Source organism: Cucurbita pepo, chromosome 9 (genome assembly GCF_057944985.1).
Source record: "Cucurbita pepo subsp. pepo isolate OVF chromosome 9, ASM5794498v1, whole genome shotgun sequence".
In the NCBI taxonomy this organism is placed as follows: Eukaryota; Viridiplantae; Streptophyta; class Magnoliopsida; order Cucurbitales; family Cucurbitaceae; genus Cucurbita; species Cucurbita pepo.
In genome coordinates, this window is record NC_141806.1 from 1,978,939 (window position 1) to 1,998,651 (window position 19,713).

Consider the following 19,713-nt stretch of genomic DNA (forward strand, 5'->3'; position numbering starts at 1 on the left):
GTTTCCACATTGTGTGGTTTGTTCTCCTCCCCAACGAACGTGGGACATCTACTTGTTTAATTAAAAGTTTAATCTTAATAATACTATTATAGTTAATGAATATATTAAATTTTGGTTAAATATCAAATTTGTTCTATAAATTTTTAAGTTTATAAAATTGCGTCTATTAAAACCTAATTTTTTTTTAAATTTATTTAAATTATCTCTAAAAAAAATCATAATTAATTAATTAATTATTTATATTTTTATCTTTCAATGCCATAGCCTAATGGGCCTCAATGGGCCATAGTGGGCCAAAAGTTCAGCCCAGTGAGAGTTTTGACTTATGGTTGCAGTTTCCTGGTTTAGTGGACACATAAACCGACACGTCATCAGGTAAACCTAATTCAAACGGAAAAGATTGAAAACGACACCGTTTCGATGATTGTCCGCACTTTTCTGGTAAAGCCTCGTATGGTTCCTATAAAGAGGCAATTTTAACGCGAGAAAGAAAAAGTAAAAAATAAATAAAAATTAACAAAAATAATATTCCAATTTTGGGCTTGGCGACCATTGATGGAGCGGAACACCATAAAGCCAGTAACTCGATCGAAGCCCTGAAGCTCTCTTTGTCTCTCTCCTTTCTTTCTCACTCCTCAACTCTCTGAAGCCCTAGCGATGGCTTCACGCAGACTTCTCTCCTCTCTTCTCAGATCCTCCTCTCGTAGAGCTTCCTCCAGATCTCCGTTCTCGAATCCCAATCCAAGAATTTCACCCACCACAACGTCGCGTGCTTCTCCTTACGGGTATATTCTCAATCGCGTTGCTGAGTATGCGACTTCTGCTGCGGCGGCTGCGCCTCCGACACCTTCGCCTCCGGCGAAGGATGTTGGAAATGGAGGAAAGATCACCGATGAGTTTACTGGTGCCGGTGCGGTTGGACAGGTGTGTCAGGTGATCGGTGCCGTTGTCGATGTGAGATTCGATGAAGGATTGCCGCCTATTCTTACTGCTCTTGAGGTTCTTGACAACTCGATCCGTTTGGTGCTCGAGGTCGCTCAGCATTTGGGGGAGAATATGGTTCGGACTATTGCTATGGATGGAACTGAAGGGCTTGTTAGAGGACAGCGCGTGCTCAATACTGGTTCTCCTATCACTGTAAGTTTTGGTATTTGCATAATCGCTACCGATTTGATTAGGTTTAATGGCGCTTTGTTGTTTATTTACGTTTTGACTTTTTGTTGTATCGTTATATCGGTGTTGGTATGAATGAATTGAAATTGGTTTCTGTTCGCATGACGTGGAGTTGGTGATCAATGATATCCTCAGATCCACTTGTTATCATTTCATTGTCTGTGAATTTATAAGCAACGCATGATTTATGTAGCGAAATTTAGCTGGATAAGTGGGTATGGATGGAAGTTTTAGGTAATTGCAATCCAGTAATTAAGTTATGATCGACTGATTTCTTCTCTACATGATAACGTCAGTGTATAGAAAGTCTTCTATAGACCTGTTCTTATGTGATATATTTTAGTTTTAGAATAGGCTGATGCTTAATAGACGAGATTTCAACGTCATCTAATTTATATCAAATTTCGTGATCCATTTGACCATTTTTTTAAATGGTGGATTGATAGAGCGCAGTGTGTTCATCTACTTTTGTATGTTTCTGTTGACTGTTGCAGCTTCTGCACGTTTTTGAGTTTGATTGGCTCTTCCACTGATCAAAAAGCCATGCGTTTATGATATTTAGCTCCTGTTTCCATATTATATATTACCTTTTACCTTTTGGGCAATTTCTTTATTGGTTGTTTATGTTTTTAGCCCTTCATTTTCTTCATATTTTAAGACTTTCTTTACTAATTTTTAAAAACTTGACAGGTGCCTGTTGGTAGGGCTACTCTTGGCCGTATCATAAACGTTATTGGAGAACCCATTGACGAGAGAGGCGATATTAGTAAGAACTGATGAAATCACGCAAAGAATTGTAGTTATTCATTTGGGTTTGGCATAGAAGATTAATAACTATGTGGTGTTTTAACAGAGACCGACCACTTCCTTCCGATTCATAGAGAAGCTCCAGCATTTGTTGAGCAGGCAACTGAACAGCAGATTCTTGTCACTGGAATCAAGGTACAATGATGAATTTAGATTAGTCTATGTTATACTTGGATGACTTTACAAATGTCGCTCGTGTGAAATTATGTCATGTATACTGCTTGTTGGTTATAGGTTGTTGACCTTCTTGCACCATACCAAAGAGGTGGAAAGATTGGGCTGTTTGGTGGTGCTGGTGTAGGAAAAACTGTGCTCATTATGGAACTTATTAACAATGTCGCTAAAGCTCATGGTTTGTTTTGTGAAATACTTTCCATATAATGCTTTACTACGTCTATTTTTGTTCATTTAGCGCTTAATGTTCTCCTTTGATCAGGTGGTTTCTCTGTGTTTGCTGGTGTCGGGGAACGAACTCGTGAGGGCAATGACTTGTACAGGGAAATGATTGAAAGTGGTGTGATTAAGCTAGGTGACAAGCAGGTATCAATGGCTTTGATCACGATGAATTTCTTCATCTCCCTTTCTTTTCCCTGATTTTCTATCCTACATAAATGAGTAATTGTATTTTTTCTTTATTAGGCTGAAAGCAAGTGTGCCCTTGTCTACGGTCAAATGAATGAGCCCCCAGGTGCTCGTGCTCGTGTTGGTCTTACTGGACTTACTGTGGCTGAGCACTTCCGTGATGCTGAAGGGCAAGACGTGCTTCTCTTCATTGACAACATTTTCCGTTTTACCCAGGTAAGCTTGCCTACCGAGGATCTTATCCATTGCCTGTTTCATCAAGATCCAGCCGTGCCATTGACATGTTGAGATTCTTATCAATATCTTGTCTTGTTATAACGTTTCTTTTTCTTCTGGCTCACAGGCTAACTCAGAGGTGTCTGCTTTGCTCGGACGTATCCCATCTGCTGTCGGTTACCAACCAACCTTGGCAACTGATCTTGGAGGCCTTCAAGAGCGTATAACAACCACAAAGAAAGGTTCTATCACTTCAGTTCAAGCTATCTACGTGCCTGCTGATGACTTGACAGATCCTGCTCCTGCTACCACATTTGCTCACTTGGATGCCACGACTGTGCTGTCACGACAGGTGCAATCCCTTCCATTTCCGAGATGGTTTCGTACGTAATTCCATTTTATCTGACTCATTTCATGTAAACAGATCTCTGAGCTTGGTATTTATCCTGCTGTCGATCCATTGGACTCTACATCTCGTATGCTTTCTCCTCACATTTTGGGAGAGGATCACTACAATACTGCTCGTGGAGTACAGAAAGTCCTTCAAAACTACAAGAACTTGCAAGATATCATTGCCATTTTGGGTATGGATGAGCTTAGTGAAGATGACAAGTTGACGGTTGCACGTGCACGTAAGATCCAAAGGTTCTTGAGTCAGCCTTTCCACGTTGCAGAAGTTTTCACGGGTGCTCCTGGAAAATACGTCGACTTGAAAGAGAGTATCACCAGCTTCCAGGTAACCTTCAGAACCAATCAATCCTTGTTTAGTCTTCATTTGCGGAGAGGATTCTTTCATTTAGTTTTCAATAACATGATAAAAAAAAAATGATCTCACCCAGCTGAATCATGCAATCCCCTCTCACAAGCCACACGAGAGCATATGCTCAAAGTGGACAATATCATACCATTGTGGAGAGTCGTGTTCATCTAACATGGACTTAGTATTGTGAGCCTCAGTAAAAAATGATTAAGACTCCAAAAGAAAAGGAGGCTCGATTAAGGGGAGACAATCCTCAAACGTCGAACAAAGTATTGTGAGCCTCGGCCAATTTAGAGGTGTGCTTTGTTTGAGGGGAGGTGTTGGATGAAAGTCCCACCACGATCATGGGTTTATAAATCAAGGAATACTATCTCCATTGGTATGAGGCCTTGTGGGGAAGTCCAAGGCTTGCCCAAAGCCAAACCATGAGAGCTTATGTTCAAAGTGGACAGTATCATACCATTGTGGAGAGAGTCGATGCATTCGAAAATAGTTTATATAAACTAAGAACTAATAATGGGTTTATTACTGTTGTTTGTTTGAATGAATATAGGGTGTGTTGGATGGAAAGTACGACGATCTTTCAGAGCAATCATTTTACATGGTCGGAGGAATTGAGGAAGTGATAGCCAAAGCAGAGAAGATTGCGAGGGAATCTGCTGCGTAGTTGACTCCGTTTTTTCCTTTGATAATTATGAAAATTAATAATTTAGATGATGTGTTGGCGATGCCAGCAACAGAGAGGCATTTTCAAATTTTTTTTTCTTTTTTGTTGCGCGGTGTAACGGAACCAGAGATCTGCTTTGATGTTTTAGTCTGAAAGAGAGGGTTTATCTCCCCACCAGCCTTGCCGTCGGCCTTCTTCCTCCGCCCCCTCCCACCATTGCTTTTCTTGTGTCTGTGTTTTTTTTTTCTTCAATAAGGGGAGGAAACAGGACAGGACAGGACATGTACAATTTTTCCCTTTTCACAACAACTTCTTTTACCTTATTATCAAATCCCTTCTTTTATATAATACAATTCCTCATCTTTTTTTCTTTGAAACCTCCTTTTTAGTCTATCAAATTTTAAATATTAGGTTCTTGATTGTTCGAAGTTGGATAGGTATGAGGATCATTGCTATGTCTATAAGGGACGAGTAATATAATTTTGGATGTTTAGATAATGAAGAAAAATCTTTCATCACTCGTTTCTTTCATTTTTCGAGAACCTGCATCTATTTATTTGCCTACTAAATCGATATTTGTTTGGAACCCAGGAGTTTCCAATTAATTGAATATCTAAAAAATGAAATTGGTATTTCATTTCATTTTCTCGTAATCACTTTTTAAGGTTGTATTTGTTACACTCTTGAATTTAATATTTTTTTTTAATATATTGTAACGTTTTTAAAATAATTTCTATCATTCTTAATTAAATATTTAAATTATAAGTAACGTTTTTAAAAACTAAAACTTATCCTTGAAATATATTCACTTATCCTTGAAATATATTCACTTATAAAATTTAAAATTTAAAATATAATATACCTTTTGTAATTTACTTTTTTTTTTTTTTTTAAATTTTACAAATTTGTTTTACAATATAAACTGTGAGTGATATGAAAATATTAAAATAGGAAAAACTATATTAATATTTTTTAAATAAAAAAATTAAAACCTACTTTCGTACCTTTCAATTTTCATATCAAACGCCCGAATGCTCCGATCGATCCAACATCGTCTCATATCTCGCCACGTGTAACTTCAAATAAGTTCGCCCCCACTCGATTATTGCTTTTAGCGGCGCGTTTTATCCAATCGCCACCCATCGCAACCTACCTTCCCGCCGAAGTCCTCCCCGCCATTAACGCCCAAACTCCAAATTATAACAAAGCTCCGTGTCCATGTCGATCTCCATTTCCTCAACTCTTTCCCTTTCCGCTTCCTCTTCTCTTCCCCATGCTCTCTTTCCTCCTCCCCATTCTTCCATGTCTCTCCTCCGCCGCCTGAGACCCGGCCGTCTTAGATTCAACATCCCTCAACCTCCCAGACGATTCGCCACTGCTGCTGCTGCAGCCGTACGCCAGGATACTGCTTCTTGGACCGAAGCTCCTCTCGTCGAAGTCGAGCCTGCTGCCGAGTCTCTCTTCCACGTTTCCATAGACGTGTCCGACGCGCCGGACCTCGTTGCTTCACACACGCGTGCTGGTCAGTACCTGCAGCTTCGTGTCCCTGACGTGGAGAAACCGACGTTCCTAGCCATCGCGTCTCCTCCATCTCTTGCGTCTTCGGAAGGCGTGTTTCAGTTCCTGGTGAAACGCGTGGAGGGATCGATCGCTGAGCTTTTATGTGGATTAAAGAAAGGAGATGTCGTGCAACTCAATCAGGTCATGGGAAGCGGATTCGACGTCGATCAAATCGCGCCGCCGCAGAATTACCCAACCGTTTTCATTTTTGCCACTGGATCTGCAATCAGGTGCGCCACTTATTCTCGTTGCAGAAGTTTAATCTCCTAAGCTTCGCTTTTCCCCATGCCTTGCTTTCTAGTTGTAGGTTCTATGTTAAATTTGTAGTTAAGAACGAATTGGACTCAGAAGATTCTGAAACTCGAATGCATACAGGCATAGCAAGATTATATATTGAATTTGTATCCTTTAGCTTTAGCTCCTGGTGTAGAAAGCAGAAAGCGAAGAGCTAAACGTGGTTGATTAAGGGAAGGGAAGGTTTGAGTAGAACAACCATTAAAGGCAGTTTGTGATAGTAGTTTCTTTGCTTGGAACTCAGATGTTGATCAGGTTCCTAGACAAAAGTATGTAAAAAATGAGAGCGGTTCATGTTTTGCATTGTTTATATGTCTGAAATGTGTCGCTCGTTCTCTTCGTTCTTTCTTTTTCTATTGATTCTCAATTTGGATTCGCCTTCCTGTTCTTCTTTTTCTCTCCTCTTGTGACTTCTTCATAATCAACTATACAAAAGTCCCTTCATTATCTGACTCTCTCTCCCTTGAAATGGCTTCCTCCCCTGCTATGAGTTCTCCTTTCGACTGGTTGACGCTTACAGCTGAACTACCACCTAGCGCACTAAGGCACCTCATACAACTGAATCCGATAGTAGTTGTTTGTCTCTGTCCACTAGAGTGGTGAATGAAAAGCGTATTTTCCTATTGCAAGAGTGCCTGCGGAGGCGCTTGCTTAGATCGCGCTTGGCTTAGAATAAGCTGTTACATTCATATGAAAAAGAAGAGAAGAAGAAAAAGGTATCGAAGATAGAAGTTTAATCAAAAGAGAAACAAACAACTACATTGTGGATAACTACAAGCGAGATTGAAGAAATTTATCAGAAGCTAACATAAACACTCAAAGAATCTCCCTTATAGTATCATCTTATATTCAAAATCTTAAGATCGTTTTAGTACGAAAGATATAGTTATTGTTGGATGATGAAAGTCCCACCTCGGCTAATTTAAGGAATGATGATGGGTTTATAAGTGAGGAATACTAACTCCATTGGGATGAGGCCTTTTGGGGAAGCCCAAAGCAAAGCCATGAGAGCTTATGCTCAAAGTGGACAATATCATACCATTGTGGAGAGTCGTGTTCGTCTAACAGTTATAACAAGGATTAGATCTATTGGAGAGTCGTCTTCGTTTAACAGTTGTAACAAGGATTAGATCTATTGGAGATTATTGAAAAGCCTAAAGAACGGCCTGCTAGTTGATGGGAAACACAGGAATTTGGAATCTCAGGAGATTTTACATGTAAATATTTCTCTGTCTTCCTCACTAACAGAATCACGATTCAATGTGGCAGACTGTCTAAACTCTAAAGACATTGATGCAGCGTACGGTTTCTTGTGTAAAGGGAGTATATGTTTGAGATGAGGTCAAGATCAATTTTGTCTCAAAGATTGTTCAAATTAAGTAGTTTGAATGTGTCTAAACTTTGCTGCTGTGCAGAGTTCACTTCACCGAAATTATTATCATTGTGACACCCAATTAAAAGAGGGATACGTAAAGGAACCGAGACCAGATTAGAATGAGAGTGATTCTAAGGATATGATGGTTAAGAAATGCTTAAAAGAACTAAAAATGATTACTTGTATCATCAAAGTGCACTTTTCTTTTTGGTGGCTCAATCATAGGAACTCTAAAGTTAAGTGTGTTTAGTACTCAATTTGTGAGATCTTATGTATTTAGATTAGAAACATTGTGGATTATCAATTCAGTGAAGTTAGAAGTCAGGGCTGTAAATGTGACTAGGTGGATAGATTCCCTCTTCAATGCCTCGTTGTTGTCCTTGTTAGGGATTCTGGTAGATTCCAACATTACCTCTGTCTGCCCCTTCCCAAGAATAGGAAACGGGGGATTGTCACAGTTTATAACCTTATTTGGTTTCTGTTTTCGTAGTGACTTCTCAGTGGTTGAATTTGTTATTGTAACACCCCGCTCATCGTCAACGCGATTCACAGGAGTTACTACTGGCCTCAATAATAAACTCCGACAACCAATGATAAATTTCAAAAAAATATTTCCAAAAACATCAAGTAAAACATTTCAAACCAGTGCTATTTAAACTTAAAACAACCGAAGTAGATTCTTGACAGCGAAAGCATAAGTACACAAAACAGACACAGACATGGATTCCCAAATAGTTCCTAGCCCGCTGGTCTCGCCCTCGTCCTCGGTTGGCCTGCATCAACTAAATCTGGAAAGAAAAGTTAAAAATAATTTTGATGAGTAATTAAATTACCCAGTAAGTAGCCAACTTTATCTTTCATGAATTCATAACTAATCTTTCCAGGTGTTTTTAAATTTTATTCGTCATTGACTCCTAGTTTCTCTTACTAGGGTCATCTGTTCATTAATGAGGTATCTCAGCTACCTCCAGCTAGGTTACTGACTCTCTCTCGATATGCTTATCTAGAATTTTCGGACTCGTATGTAAGACTCGCTCTCGGTCAAATACGGCCCGTCTACTAATTGCTCTGGCGGCCTGTTTATCTCATATACCAACGGTCAGGAGTACTCATGCTCCCTGACTTAGCACACAGCGCGTTGGCCAGGAACTCCGCGGGAATTAGTAGACTATCATACTCATATAAATAAGCCATAGCTCAACAACCAATAAGCATATCTTAGAGTCATAACCTTTCTATTAACATGCATAACATACTCACAGTTACTGCATGTTTTCATACATGTATCATGTTCAACACATAGAACATTCTGACAATCATTTATATCATGCTTACATCACAGGCAAGCAGTCACAATATACAATAAACACTCAATATCATCAAAGCTCATCATAACATATTAAGTTCTTAATCAGGTAAACAACATACTCACATGTTGTAAAACAAGTTAAGAACTAGTTCAAAGGTCGATACGCTACTTACTTGGTTTCGAACTCCTTTTCCTCCTTGAATGTACGTTTAATAGTATTTCAACACAATTCCTTCCTATCAGACCTATATTTTATCAATTTCAACATAAGTATAGACCAATTTTGATAGGACAGGTCAAAAGGAGTCGAACGGGACAAACCGGAAGCCAAAATACCTGCTCACGCGCCCTCACGCGCCAAGACAAGGTCGGGGTTCGTTTCTCACGCGCCTGATCCGCGCGCAATCGCACTTCCACTCGCGGCCTCCCACGCGCCTCGCGTGTCCTTCACGCGCTCGTCTTCAACCTCTCCTCCCTGCCATTTTTTCCCAATCTTTTCCTTTAATACCCGTTGTGTCCCGAAGCAAAAATTTCATCTCTACCGCTCGAATTTCGTTCTGATTTCTTCTACAACATTATAGATCTTCTAACTACGGTTCTAACAAGCCTTATTTCATAACTTATTATGCAATATGAATCAAGATATCGAGATTTAAAGGTTCGGTGATATGGGTTTTTCGTTACCTTCGAATCACCGTCCGATTCAGCTCGTGGCCGTATCCCCCTTCCTCAAATGATTCCTCAGCAACAACCCCTCTTCCTTTACCCTCGATTGATGTCCAATTTTAAGCAACCAAAACTCGAATTCTCAAAAATTTCCTCCTCTGTTTTCTGGGTTTTTCGCTAATCACTCTTCTTCGTTTTTCTTCCTTTTTAAAACCTAATCAAGGCCCTAATACGCCTCCATACCCTCTAACAATCCACTCATCCATCCCATGCCTCCATCTTCCTCTCTTTTCTTTCTTTTCCCTTCAATCCACCTGTCCATTCTTCCGTTCTCCATGGCAGCAGCTTCAAGCTGCTGCTGTCTTTTTCTTTTCTTTTCTTTTTTTTTTTTTTTTTTTTTTTTTTTTTTTTTTTTAATTAATTAATTTATTTTTATTTTTATTTAATTTATTTATTTATTATTTTCGGGTTATTACAGTTATATATCTTGGATATTTCCTCTTGCTACATTTATGATGTTCCTGTTAATTATTTTCCTTCCGATAAACTAAATGATCACTTGGACACAACCGACTTGTATTTTGCGGACTTTGTATAACAGCCCTAGTCCACCGTTATCAGATATTGTTCTATTTGAGCTTTTTCTTTCGTGCTTCCCTCAAGATTTTTAAAATGCATATGCTAAGGAGAGGTTTCCACACCCGAATGCTTTGTTCCCTCCCCAACCGACGTGGGATCTCACAGTCCACCCCCTTCGGGGCCCAGCGTCCTCGCTGGCAATCGTTTTCTTCTCTAATTGATGTGGGACCCCCCAATCCCACCTCCCTTTGGGGTCCAACGTCCTTGCTGGCGCACTGTCTCTTGTCCATCCCCCTTCGGAGCTCAACTTCCTCGCTGGCACATCGCATAGTGTCTGGCTCTGATACCATTTGTAATATCCCAAATTCACCTCTAGCAGATATTGTCCTCTTTGAGCTTTTCCTTTCGGGCTTCCCCTCAAGGTTTTTAAAACGCGTCTGCTAGGAAGAGGTTTCCACACCCCTTATAAAGAATACTTCGTTCTCCTCCCCAACTGATTTGGGATCTCACACTTTGGCTGAAGACATTGAGATACTATATTTTCTTAGTTGGTAATTGGATTCTGAAGTATAGGACGTGACATGGTTATTAGTCTAGTTTTTCATTATCTTTATAGGCCCAGTACCCTGGTGGTGCATTCCTTAGCTATAGGATAAGATGGTGTTGTAGGTCTAGCATTTCATTTGTAACCAATCCTTATCGAACCATTCACTCTACTGCTTCTCCTACTTCATTGTTTATTTTAACGTTTTCAAGTACACAATCACACATACAACGTGAGTGTTGATACACTCATTTGCTGCTCAATGTGCCAGTTATTCCACACCTCAAGAACTTCAGTATATTTTTTTGTGAACAATATTGATCCGTCAATAGTAGGAACTAACTTCAGTTTGTTTACTTTTTCATTTGCTTTACTGGTCTAACTGTTTACTTGTCTATTTTTGTTTAGTCCAATACGATCTCTAATCGAGTCGGGCTTCGGGGCGATTAAAAGGTCTGATGTGAGGCTATATTATGGGGCAAGAAACCTCAAAAGGATGGCTTATCAGGTTCAGTCAGTATTTGCTTGTTGCATTGCGGCTTACCATCTACCCAACAAGATCTATGAAATTCATTTGTTTCTTCCTTTTATAGGATAGATTTAAAGATTGGGAATCTTCTGGAATTAAGGTTGTGCCAGTATTGTCAGAACCTGAAAATGATTGGACTGGTGAAAGTGGCTATGTCCAGGTAGGTGTGGTCTGACCTTAGACGTCCTACTTCTGTTGAACTCGTAGGAATTTTTGTTAATGGGAACGAAATGTTTTTGTTCTTGTTATAGGCTGCCTTCACTAGAGCAAAGAAAGCCTTCGACCCTCTCTCTACTGGTGTCATACTCTGTGGTCAGAAACAGATGGCTGAGGTAGTCTCTGCGCCATGGTTATTATCACCCCTTAGTTCATTGCTATCTCTGGATTGTTCTATGATTCTTGAAAAGATTTCTAACTTGAATCATAAATCTGATGCTTTTGAACGCAAGTCATTCTGTGTAATGTCTCGGCTCGACTAAAGAGATGATCTCTAACGCAAGCGCTTCGTTTTTCTTGTCTTTCTTTATAGGAAGTTACGTCAATTCTTTTAGCAGATGGAGTCTCTAGTGAGAAGATACTAAAGAATTTTTGAACAAACAAGGAGAGTATAGTATTGTTGTATCATCAATTTGGCCAAAGATGTTTATATTCGTTTTTTCACCCTACTGATGAAGGTACGCGCCTCAGCTTGAACTACATAATAAATGTATTTTAGGGACTAGAAGATGAACACTATATATATGTCCAGAATTTTCAGGACTGATGCTAATACCTTGCCAATTCCAAATTGAGTGATTTTGCTGGTCTGTTGCTAACGTTTTTATGTTAGATTTGGTTGCCAACCACTTGAAACACCCTTTAGGTAAAAATGTGGAAGTGTACAAATTGACAAAGGAATGGTAGAAACCTAAAGCCACCATGATCATCATACTTGATAAATGAAGTGATTCCTAAGGCATTAGAGTGGATTTGACATTGTCGAAGTATTGTGTCAAATCAAGACATTAGCGTTTTCTATGGAGGGTAAGGTAAGATTTGACTTGACCTAACCTCGGTCTAATCGAATATATAATTATTGGAATAAGCGTTTTCTATGGAGGGTAAGGTAAGATTTGACTTGACCTAACCTCGGTCTAATCGAATATATAATTATTGGAATAATTGTTGGAAACTCAAATGGTGGATATGCAAGCATGATAACTTATACACGGTTTGAATCTATTAAACTTTTGCTCACATTGTATCTTGATCTATGCACCGAAACTGATAACATTCGAAAGATCCTCTTTTGTTTCTCTTTAGCCCAATGTCTCTTACCCTTAGGAAGTCTTCCATTAGTAGGTTTTTCGAATAATTTCATTTATTCCGGTGTGGATCTTCAAATATTCATGCAGTGCAAGTGTATCAGAGGAGCAAAAGATTGATCAAAAGATTTAGGTTATAACTATAAGAATGGAGTAGCTGTAGAATTAGCAGCCAAGAGTCGTGCGGCCTATATAATGTGATATATAATTGTAATGCCTAAATTACAAGCAACAAGCCATTCAGAAGCAATCCACATAAAACAAACATATGCAGCCGGAATCCTGGAATGATCAACCCAATATCAGAATATCATTACGAGGTTAATGAGAATTCTTGGATCGATCGTGGTTATTCCCATCAGGGTCATCGTCGTTATATTTTTCATCGATCTCGGTCGACCCATTGAATGAATGCTTGTTCTCACCTGAATGATGGTGGTGCCGATGTTTGTGATAATGATTTTCTCTCTTGTGCCGAGATTGTAGTGCTGATTCTTCTTCATGATTATCATCAGATGACTTCCCTGAAGACTGGCTTCTAGCCTCATGCCTGCCATAATTACAATCTAAAGAATCGATACTACACGATCGATGGGATTGCCCGTGTCGATGGTGGGGCCTGTGGTGCCTTACATGCCTTTTCCTTCGCAAACTAGTATCATCCTCACTGCTAGAATCGTCAGATGATGAATAGTTAGGTCGCCTATGATGTTTGTGACGCCGGGAGTGACTTCTTTTAGTTGTCTCAATATCATCGTTAGAAGAACCGGAGTAACTTTCATCGGAACTTGAATCATCATGAATATGTCTTCTATGGTTTCTCTTCTTCCTCCTATCTTCTTCAGAGTGGCCACCAAATTCATCACTGCTGACATCATTAGATGAGCGACGACGTTTCGGTTTTCTCTTGGATTTTCTATCCTTCATCTTCTCATAGTCACCTGAATCAGAGTGGCTATGTTTCCTGTGCTTCTTATGAATTCTCTTACCTGCTCTCCGGCCTCCCTCATGATCAGCCTTTGCCTTGGCAGCAGCTTCAAGTTTTTGTTCCCATTTCAATGGAGCTTCCTTCTTCTCCAAAGCTCTCTTCTTCTTCTCCTCAACCAATTGGAAGAATTTCTTGGTGTCCATTCAGATACAAAAACCAGCTCAATACCTGCATTTTGGTATGACAATGGCCGGAAGTGCATCTCACAGAAGAGAAAAAACAATGTTAGTTCTTCCCATCAAAATATGCACTTCAATAACATCTCTGCTATATTGCAATTATATCCAATTTCAACAAACGCAAAAGATAACGTAGGATGCTATTTTCTCCTACTAAAAAATTATGAGACCCCACATCAGTTGGGAACGAGAACGAAAGGATGTAGAAACCTCTCCCCAGCAGACACGTTTTAAAAACCTAAAACCTTTCCTAGCTCCCTAGGAGACACGTTTTAAAAACCTAAAACCTTTCCTAGCAAACAAGTTTTAAAAACCTAAAACCTTTCCTAGCAGACAAGTTTTAAAAACCTTGAGGGGAGTTCAAAAGGAAAGCTCAATGAGGACAATATCTTCTAATGGTGAACTTGGGCCGTTACAAAAATACACAGCAGAGCAGAAAATGATTCAAGTAGTTGAAGCACATAATAATCAATGCAACTTGACATAGAGACCAACCATTCAGCTAGCCAATTTGACATAAGACACCAACCACTATGATCATTCATATACCTAGCTAAGTTGAAACAAGACCCAGTTGATACCCAAAACATCATATAATTTGATCTCATTGTTCTAACAAGAATTTACCAACATACATTCATCAGAAAAAGGTATGTTCCGTGGCGATAATTACAAAACTAAGAGAACTGTTCTATAATGTTTCCGACCTTGGTTTTGATCAACTTCAACTTGTCAGCCATACACGTATTAGCGCCAAGACACGTACATTAAGAACATAAGCAGCAAAATTCGCGTAAAACCCCAAAACAAAGAACCCAAAACCCTTGGCAAAAGAGGTTTTGTTCAGAAGAACTCTAAACTAGAAAAAGAAAAACATCAACACGCGATCCATACCACAAGATTACTCGCAAGTCTATAAACGCATCAAGCAGCAGAAATCAACCATCCATAAAACTCAGATCTATCCAAAACGGAAAAAGACGAAGAACAGAAAAAAATCGCTAGACATGATGAGCAAGGGACATAATTAGGAATTGGAACCGTACCTGATCCTGAAGGAGAGGGGAAACAAGATTGCAAGAGAAATCGGAAGATCGAAGAAAGAAGAAGAAGAAGAAGGAGATGGTTAGGGTTTTGTTTGACTTCGCGTCGACTCAAGTTCAGCTTTCCAGAAACGCCCGGTGGATGACCGAATTGGGGAGCAAAGGGCCCTTTTTATAGACAGAAAAGACGTTCATGCTCTACGCGTTCTCTACCGCCACCGTTCACCACGTGCTCTTCTCTTTCCTTTTCCTTTCCTCCGCCTCCCTAAATTAAATTTTAATCAAATTTCATTCTAATAACTGATAATTAATTATTTCAACCTTTTTAAATTGTTAAATTTTACTCAATATATTATATTACAAAAATATTTTTAGGCTAAAGACCCTTCAAATTTTATTTAACGACAAACGGTAAAGGTAACGTGCAGACTTGATAATATATAAATCGAGGAGGGCCATTGAGCTAATAGCCCGTCGTGCAGGCCTTCTGCTGGGGTTCTGCTGGGGCGAAGCACTACTGAGCAATTCACGGACAACTTATGTTTTTCCACTGCAGGCTCTTTTTTGAATTTTAGTGTTGTTATGGGGCTGTCGATACATAGACAGAGGCTTGCGCGTCAATCAAATCACTGTAACTAATTTCATTTCTAATTATTAAAGAGATAATTTGATGAATAAGTTCGAATCAAGTAACTAAATATTGCGTAGGTTAAACAAACTTGTGTTATCACTAAAATATTAATTCATTATATGAGACTCGTTAAAATACTCAATAAATCAAATCAAATCAAATTCTTATGGTTACAAGGCTATATGAAAACAAATTTATAATTTATTAAACTTTTATTGAGTTCAAATTTATAATTTATTAACTTTTATTGACGAAAAATAGACTAAATATATGTTTAATCTATAATGTTCGAAAATTTAATCTTAAAAAAAAGGATGAGTGGAGGTGGATATGCAATTTTAGAATGCAAAAGAGAGATCTAAAGTTACCACCTCTACAAACTAGTGATGTATAATTGAACGTTCATGTCGTGCACGTTTATTAAGGTAATATCTACTATCTAGTAGTCATTTTTTAGGTGCAAAAACCAGAACATTCTGCATCACATTACCTCAGAGATAAGTCTCTCTTCAATATATTTGCATACATAATATATCACAACAGCTCATAATCCTCGTCTACAGGTTTCTCTATCGTTACGTTACATCTAGGGGACGGGGACGGGACGGGGACGGATTGTACAATTTATTCCTATATACGAGAATAAACGTCATCCCACCATACGAACACAGATCAAGCGAAAGGGTTGACCCAACACCGAAACCATATGGATTCAGTAGTAAGGTCTCGAGAATTAGCGATGCATGCATGCACACAAGTCTTCATTTATGCACAGATTGCTTACAGGAGTATGTCTCAGATATCCATGTTATCGAAAATATCTTCATCTTCCTCGTAGGCTCTCCCGTCCAAATGGAATCCCTCGGCCATCAAATTACTGCCACACCAAAGCTGATGATAAATATAACGGTCGTTATAAATTAGTTGAAAGTTTTGGAGCAAGCAACTTAGCGTAGCGTACCTTAAACACCAGAAGCGGAAGCTAACGACACGCTTTAACTTTCGATTATAAAAGAAGAAATTGAAGGACCATCTGATGAAGCACACAAGTATACCAAAGGTTACATAAATATATACATTCCTATATGTTGAACTAACATTTTAGGACACAATATAAATCGAAATACACATACGTTGCCCCCCTCTCTATGGACGGATCCGCATCAGAATTCGGGTTGTAACTGTAAATTTCACATTCTGCTAGTTTTACAACCTGCATGTGCAAGGCAAGGGGTTATTAATATGCCTAATATCGCCATCTACAATCCATTTAAACCACACATACCTCATCAAGAGCCTTATATGTCATATCGAGTAAGGAACCACCCTCATTATTCTCAACCCATTCCTGCAATCGGTATTCGAGGATTTACAAACGTATTGATAAGAAGTTGTTGGCAAGTGAGTTCTTCATCAAGGCATTATTGCTAAATACTATGATATAGAAATCTGCCGCCACATTAGGGACCCAAACCTCTCCACTCCAGTTCTTACAATGAAAAATCAACCATAATAATAGCCACATCTCCATAAACATTCAAATCAACAAAAGATCCAAAAGTAGGTAGACATATTTTGATCCAAAACCAATCGAGTGTATAAGAAATAAGATGGCGATTTTTCGTGCAGATATTCATGGCTGCCCAAACTAACAGGAAAAAAGAAAAGTAAAATTGCAGCCTACTCTACATTCGAGGAAAGGGAGAATTTAACAGAAGCTAATTAAGCAAAAATAATCTTGAATAACACCCAAACCATGCTAGAGAATTAATACTTGAGCAGCTAGGTTATTATGTATTCACACGGACATCTCACGACATCAATTAGCACAAACAAGTGTGCCCACAGAAATAGTACCTTAGATGCTTCTAACATGTACGCATCAAAGATCTGTTTGAAACTGTCCCAGCTTTCCTCTGTAAAGAACTGGTGTGCTTGCATTGCACTAGTAAACAACAGAGATGTAGGCAAATATCATAGTAAGGAAGCACAATGAAACTATAGAAACTTCAGTATAATTCAGATAAAGCAAAAGTTCAGCACCAACGCACTAACTGGAGAGTATTAGACTTGGAAATGGAGAGACTTGAACTCTCAGCTCCTAGAGCAACAGTTCATTGAAACTGTCTGTCATTCCTTTTGACAACACTCCCAATACAATTTTTATAAAAGGGAAGAATATAAAGTGGGTTGCCATGTCGCCCAATAAGCTGACAGTAGCATTACCCATAATCCTCCGTCATAGTTCTTTATAAAAACTAATGATGCCACGCATGAAGTGGTGCACGATCATTTTGGCAGATATGAGATACCTGAAGTCATAATCCGGGTACACATGATTGAGGGTGAGAACCAAGTATATCAAAGTTTTTCGGCTGCCATGAAGTTAAACTTGTCAAGGAACCATATAATACAATAACCACAAAGGACATCATATCCAGGTTGGCATTCAATACCTTGATCTGCTCAATAAAAATTCATCTGGTGAAGAAGAGTCTGCATCGGATGATTTCCCAAGATAGTCAAGAATCTGAAGAAGTCGAAGACAAACAATAAGAAACCAGCTGTGAATATTTTTCTACCTCAAACATATGGCAGCACATTCACATATGTATACATATAATATGCAACAGCATACATATGAAATTGAAAGTCGGGCAGTTTGAACGCAAGGTTGCCCGTTATTACCATGAGTCTAATGATAGATACTAAAGGGGATAAACTTCCAATAAATGTTTTAAAAGCTTTTTAACAACATACGACAAGAAGTGAGAAATAAACAACCATGTCATAAATATATTGCAACATGTTTACCTCATTCTCCAAGCTTAAAGATAGTTTCTTGTCTATTCCTGTATGTTTACCTTAAGAAACATAAAAAATAGTGGGGGTTTACATTTCAAGAAATCTTAAATATATAGACCAGATGAGCATAAATTTTCAGTTATGCACCCAAGCACACATATTCTTACAAGAATAAGCTTCTAGGCATCCCTTGATAGTACGTTCTCCAAGATTCAAATGGCTCAAGAAATCATTCAACCTATAACAACAGTCGTACAAAATAAAAATTTGAGTAAGAGAAAGAAAAAAAAAAAGTGCCTGAAGAAAATATGAGAAGGGATAATCATTGAAATAGACCATGATTTGATTTCACTAGACAAACCTATCAAACGGGGTGTATTCTAGGAACTTCATTGGCTAACTTGCGGGCAGATACAGAAACTTCCGTGCTTACTCCTGAGTAGTTTGGTGCAAATTCGCCTGATCTTTGTGATTGCATATAACAGAGCATTATATGTAAATCGAAAAAATATAATGTATAAAACTTTGGGTCCGCTAAGAACAATACGAGATGATCAAGAACCTATTATAAAAGTCACCAACCATTGCGAAAACTGATAATATGGAATACACTTCTAGTAAATTAACAATCATCTTAACCGAGAAATAAAGTAATGACCCAGTAGCATACTAATTCATATTGAATCACGCATCAAATTACACAGCTATAGAACCCATGCTACTAATGGAACGCAAAAATCACCAGCAAGTAAAATTAATAAAAGCAAAAGGCAGTAACAATCGAAGCCGATCACAAGGAGTGAACACGAAATTAGAACGAATCTTCATAATGGACCAAATTATCAAAGTAACGCCAAGTATTTTTCTAAAACAAAATTAAAATTTATTAAAAAAAACATGAAATTAGAATGCTGCACGAGAACGAAGGCTGCCACTTTCATCTAATAACCCATTTCTTCTCAAGCCAGTAATTCACCCTCGCATCACGCAATGTGCTTCAAAACTAATGAATTAGATTCTTAAATCAAGGTCGCCCTAGAACTAACATTTCAATCCCCGTGCGACATTTTCTAGCTCCGAATGAGCAAAGCAACCTAATATTCATCTAATAATCCACTTCTTCTCAAGCCAGTAATTCACCCTCGCATCACGCAATGTCCTTCAAAACTAATGAATTAGATTCTTAAATCAAGCTCGCCCTAGAACTAACATTTCAATCCCCGTGCAACATTTTTTAGCTCCGAATGAGCACAACAACCTAATATTCATCCCTACACACCTTGATTGAATTAAAAATTCCCCAAAAATATGAATAACAAGGAGAACGTAGAGTCATTTTTCAACAAAAACAAATCACCACCAAACAAACAAAAAAGATCCCCAAACGAGCAATCGAACGAAATGTAAACAAAACAAACATGAATTGAGAGCACACCTTGCAATCAAAAGCGCTCGAACGAAGATGTATTTGACGAGTAAACGACTGGTTTACATCCAAAATCTGATTATTGCGATGGAATTGAACAGGTTACAGAAATCTCGAAAATGGGTTCTATGAGCCCTATATTCGAATATTCTACCGAAAAATTTCGGGTATGTATCGGTGACCGGTGGTTGTTGGGTCGTGATTACCGAACGACGTCGTTTTCAGCCTTTTTAAGAACTATGGGCCGAATTATGAAAGCCCAGCCCAATTAAAACG

The 19,713-nt window shown here is 38.6% G+C and overlaps 4 protein-coding genes and 1 long non-coding RNA gene across 8 annotated transcripts; 2 read left to right on the forward strand and 3 right to left on the reverse strand.

Annotated features, from left to right (window-relative positions):
* Positions 1-553: 553 nt before the first annotated feature.
* On the forward strand, positions 554-4,582 carry LOC111801357 (ATP synthase subunit beta, mitochondrial). The gene is made up of 9 exons (XM_023685327.2): positions 554-1,137; positions 1,864-1,939; positions 2,027-2,115; positions 2,215-2,332; positions 2,417-2,520; positions 2,620-2,778; positions 2,906-3,130; positions 3,203-3,514; positions 4,092-4,582. Exons 1-9 carry the CDS (start codon positions 658-660, stop codon positions 4,203-4,205), a joined length of 1,677 nt encoding a protein of 558 aa, XP_023541095.2. The 5' UTR covers positions 554-657; the 3' UTR covers positions 4,206-4,582.
* Positions 4,583-5,082: 500 nt separating this feature from the next.
* Positions 5,083-11,876, forward strand: LOC111801358 (fruit protein pKIWI502). The gene is made up of 5 exons (XM_023685329.2): positions 5,083-5,995; positions 10,941-11,040; positions 11,126-11,221; positions 11,313-11,393; positions 11,591-11,876. Exons 1-5 carry the CDS (start codon positions 5,424-5,426, stop codon positions 11,651-11,653), a joined length of 912 nt encoding a protein of 303 aa, XP_023541097.2. The 5' UTR covers positions 5,083-5,423; the 3' UTR covers positions 11,654-11,876.
* On the reverse strand, positions 8,029-10,061 carry LOC111811611 (uncharacterized). Its single transcript, XR_015422439.1, has 4 exons — positions 9,428-10,061; positions 9,080-9,218; positions 8,917-8,988; positions 8,029-8,222 (listed from the first exon to the last, which is right to left on the reverse strand). It is a non-coding gene; the product is annotated as an uncharacterized LOC111811611 (long non-coding RNA).
* A 605-nt stretch (positions 11,877-12,481) lies between the features above and the next one.
* Positions 12,482-14,716, reverse strand: LOC111801359 (uncharacterized). Of its 2 annotated transcripts, none has more exons than XM_023685331.2 (2): positions 14,579-14,716; positions 12,482-13,521 (listed from the first exon to the last, which is right to left on the reverse strand). In XM_023685331.2, exon 2 carries the CDS (start codon positions 13,494-13,496, stop codon positions 12,687-12,689), a length of 810 nt encoding a protein of 269 aa, XP_023541099.2. In that variant the 5' UTR covers positions 13,497-13,521; positions 14,579-14,716; the 3' UTR covers positions 12,482-12,686. The 2 variants fall into 2 exon arrangements, with proteins under 2 accessions (XP_023541099.2, XP_023541098.2); XM_023685330.2 differs by having other exon boundaries at positions 12,482-13,555.
* A 976-nt stretch (positions 14,717-15,692) lies between these two features.
* Positions 15,693-19,604, reverse strand: LOC111801360 (transcription regulator). Of its 3 annotated transcripts, none has more exons than XM_023685332.2 (11): positions 19,447-19,604; positions 18,373-18,475; positions 18,179-18,249; positions 18,021-18,070; positions 17,663-17,736; positions 17,519-17,581; positions 17,064-17,151; positions 16,492-16,554; positions 16,340-16,419; positions 16,168-16,239; positions 15,693-16,083 (listed from the first exon to the last, which is right to left on the reverse strand). In XM_023685332.2, the coding sequence occupies exons 2-11, from the start codon at positions 18,402-18,404 to the stop codon at positions 16,002-16,004; spliced, it is 675 nt and encodes a 224-aa protein (XP_023541100.1). In that variant the 5' UTR covers positions 18,405-18,475; positions 19,447-19,604; the 3' UTR covers positions 15,693-16,001. The 3 variants fall into 3 exon arrangements, with proteins under 3 accessions (XP_023541100.1, XP_023541102.1, XP_023541101.1); XM_023685334.2 differs by having other exon boundaries at positions 15,693-16,097; XM_023685333.2 differs by having other exon boundaries at positions 18,373-18,470; positions 19,447-19,602.
* Between the last annotated feature and the right edge of the window lie 109 nt (positions 19,605-19,713).

What these genes read in the sequence shown, in the direction of transcription:
- LOC111801357 (XM_023685327.2), top strand. Translation starts at nt 658, where the DNA reads ATGGCTTCACGCAGACTTCTCTCCTCTCTTCTCAGATCCTCCTCTCGT. An exon ending in TTCTTGTCACTGGAATCAAG is followed by an intron (nt 2,116 to 2,214) that starts GTACAATGATGA and finishes TGTTGGTTATAG; the next exon opens with GTTGTTGACCTTCTTGCACC. An exon ending in TTAAGCTAGGTGACAAGCAG is followed by an intron (nt 2,521 to 2,619) that starts GTATCAATGGCT and finishes TTTCTTTATTAG; the next exon opens with GCTGAAAGCAAGTGTGCCCT.
- LOC111801358 (XM_023685329.2), top strand. Translation starts at nt 5,424, where the DNA reads ATGTCGATCTCCATTTCCTCAACTCTTTCCCTTTCCGCTTCCTCTTCT. An exon ending in TCAAAAGGATGGCTTATCAG is followed by an intron (nt 11,041 to 11,125) that starts GTTCAGTCAGTA and finishes TTCCTTTTATAG; the next exon opens with GATAGATTTAAAGATTGGGA. An exon ending in GTGAAAGTGGCTATGTCCAG is followed by an intron (nt 11,222 to 11,312) that starts GTAGGTGTGGTC and finishes TTCTTGTTATAG; the next exon opens with GCTGCCTTCACTAGAGCAAA.
- LOC111801359 (XM_023685331.2), bottom strand. Translation starts at nt 13,496, where the DNA reads ATGGACACCAAGAAATTCTTCCAATTGGTTGAGGAGAAGAAGAAGAGA.
- LOC111801360 (XM_023685332.2), bottom strand. Translation starts at nt 18,404, where the DNA reads ATGAAGTTCCTAGAATACACCCCGTTTGATAG. An exon ending in ACATGTTAGAAGCATCTAAG is followed by an intron (nt 16,555 to 17,063) that starts GTACTATTTCTG and finishes TACCGATTGCAG; the next exon opens with GAATGGGTTGAGAATAATGA. An exon ending in CATATAAGGCTCTTGATGAG is followed by an intron (nt 16,420 to 16,491) that starts GTATGTGTGGTT and finishes TTGCACATGCAG; the next exon opens with GTTGTAAAACTAGCAGAATG.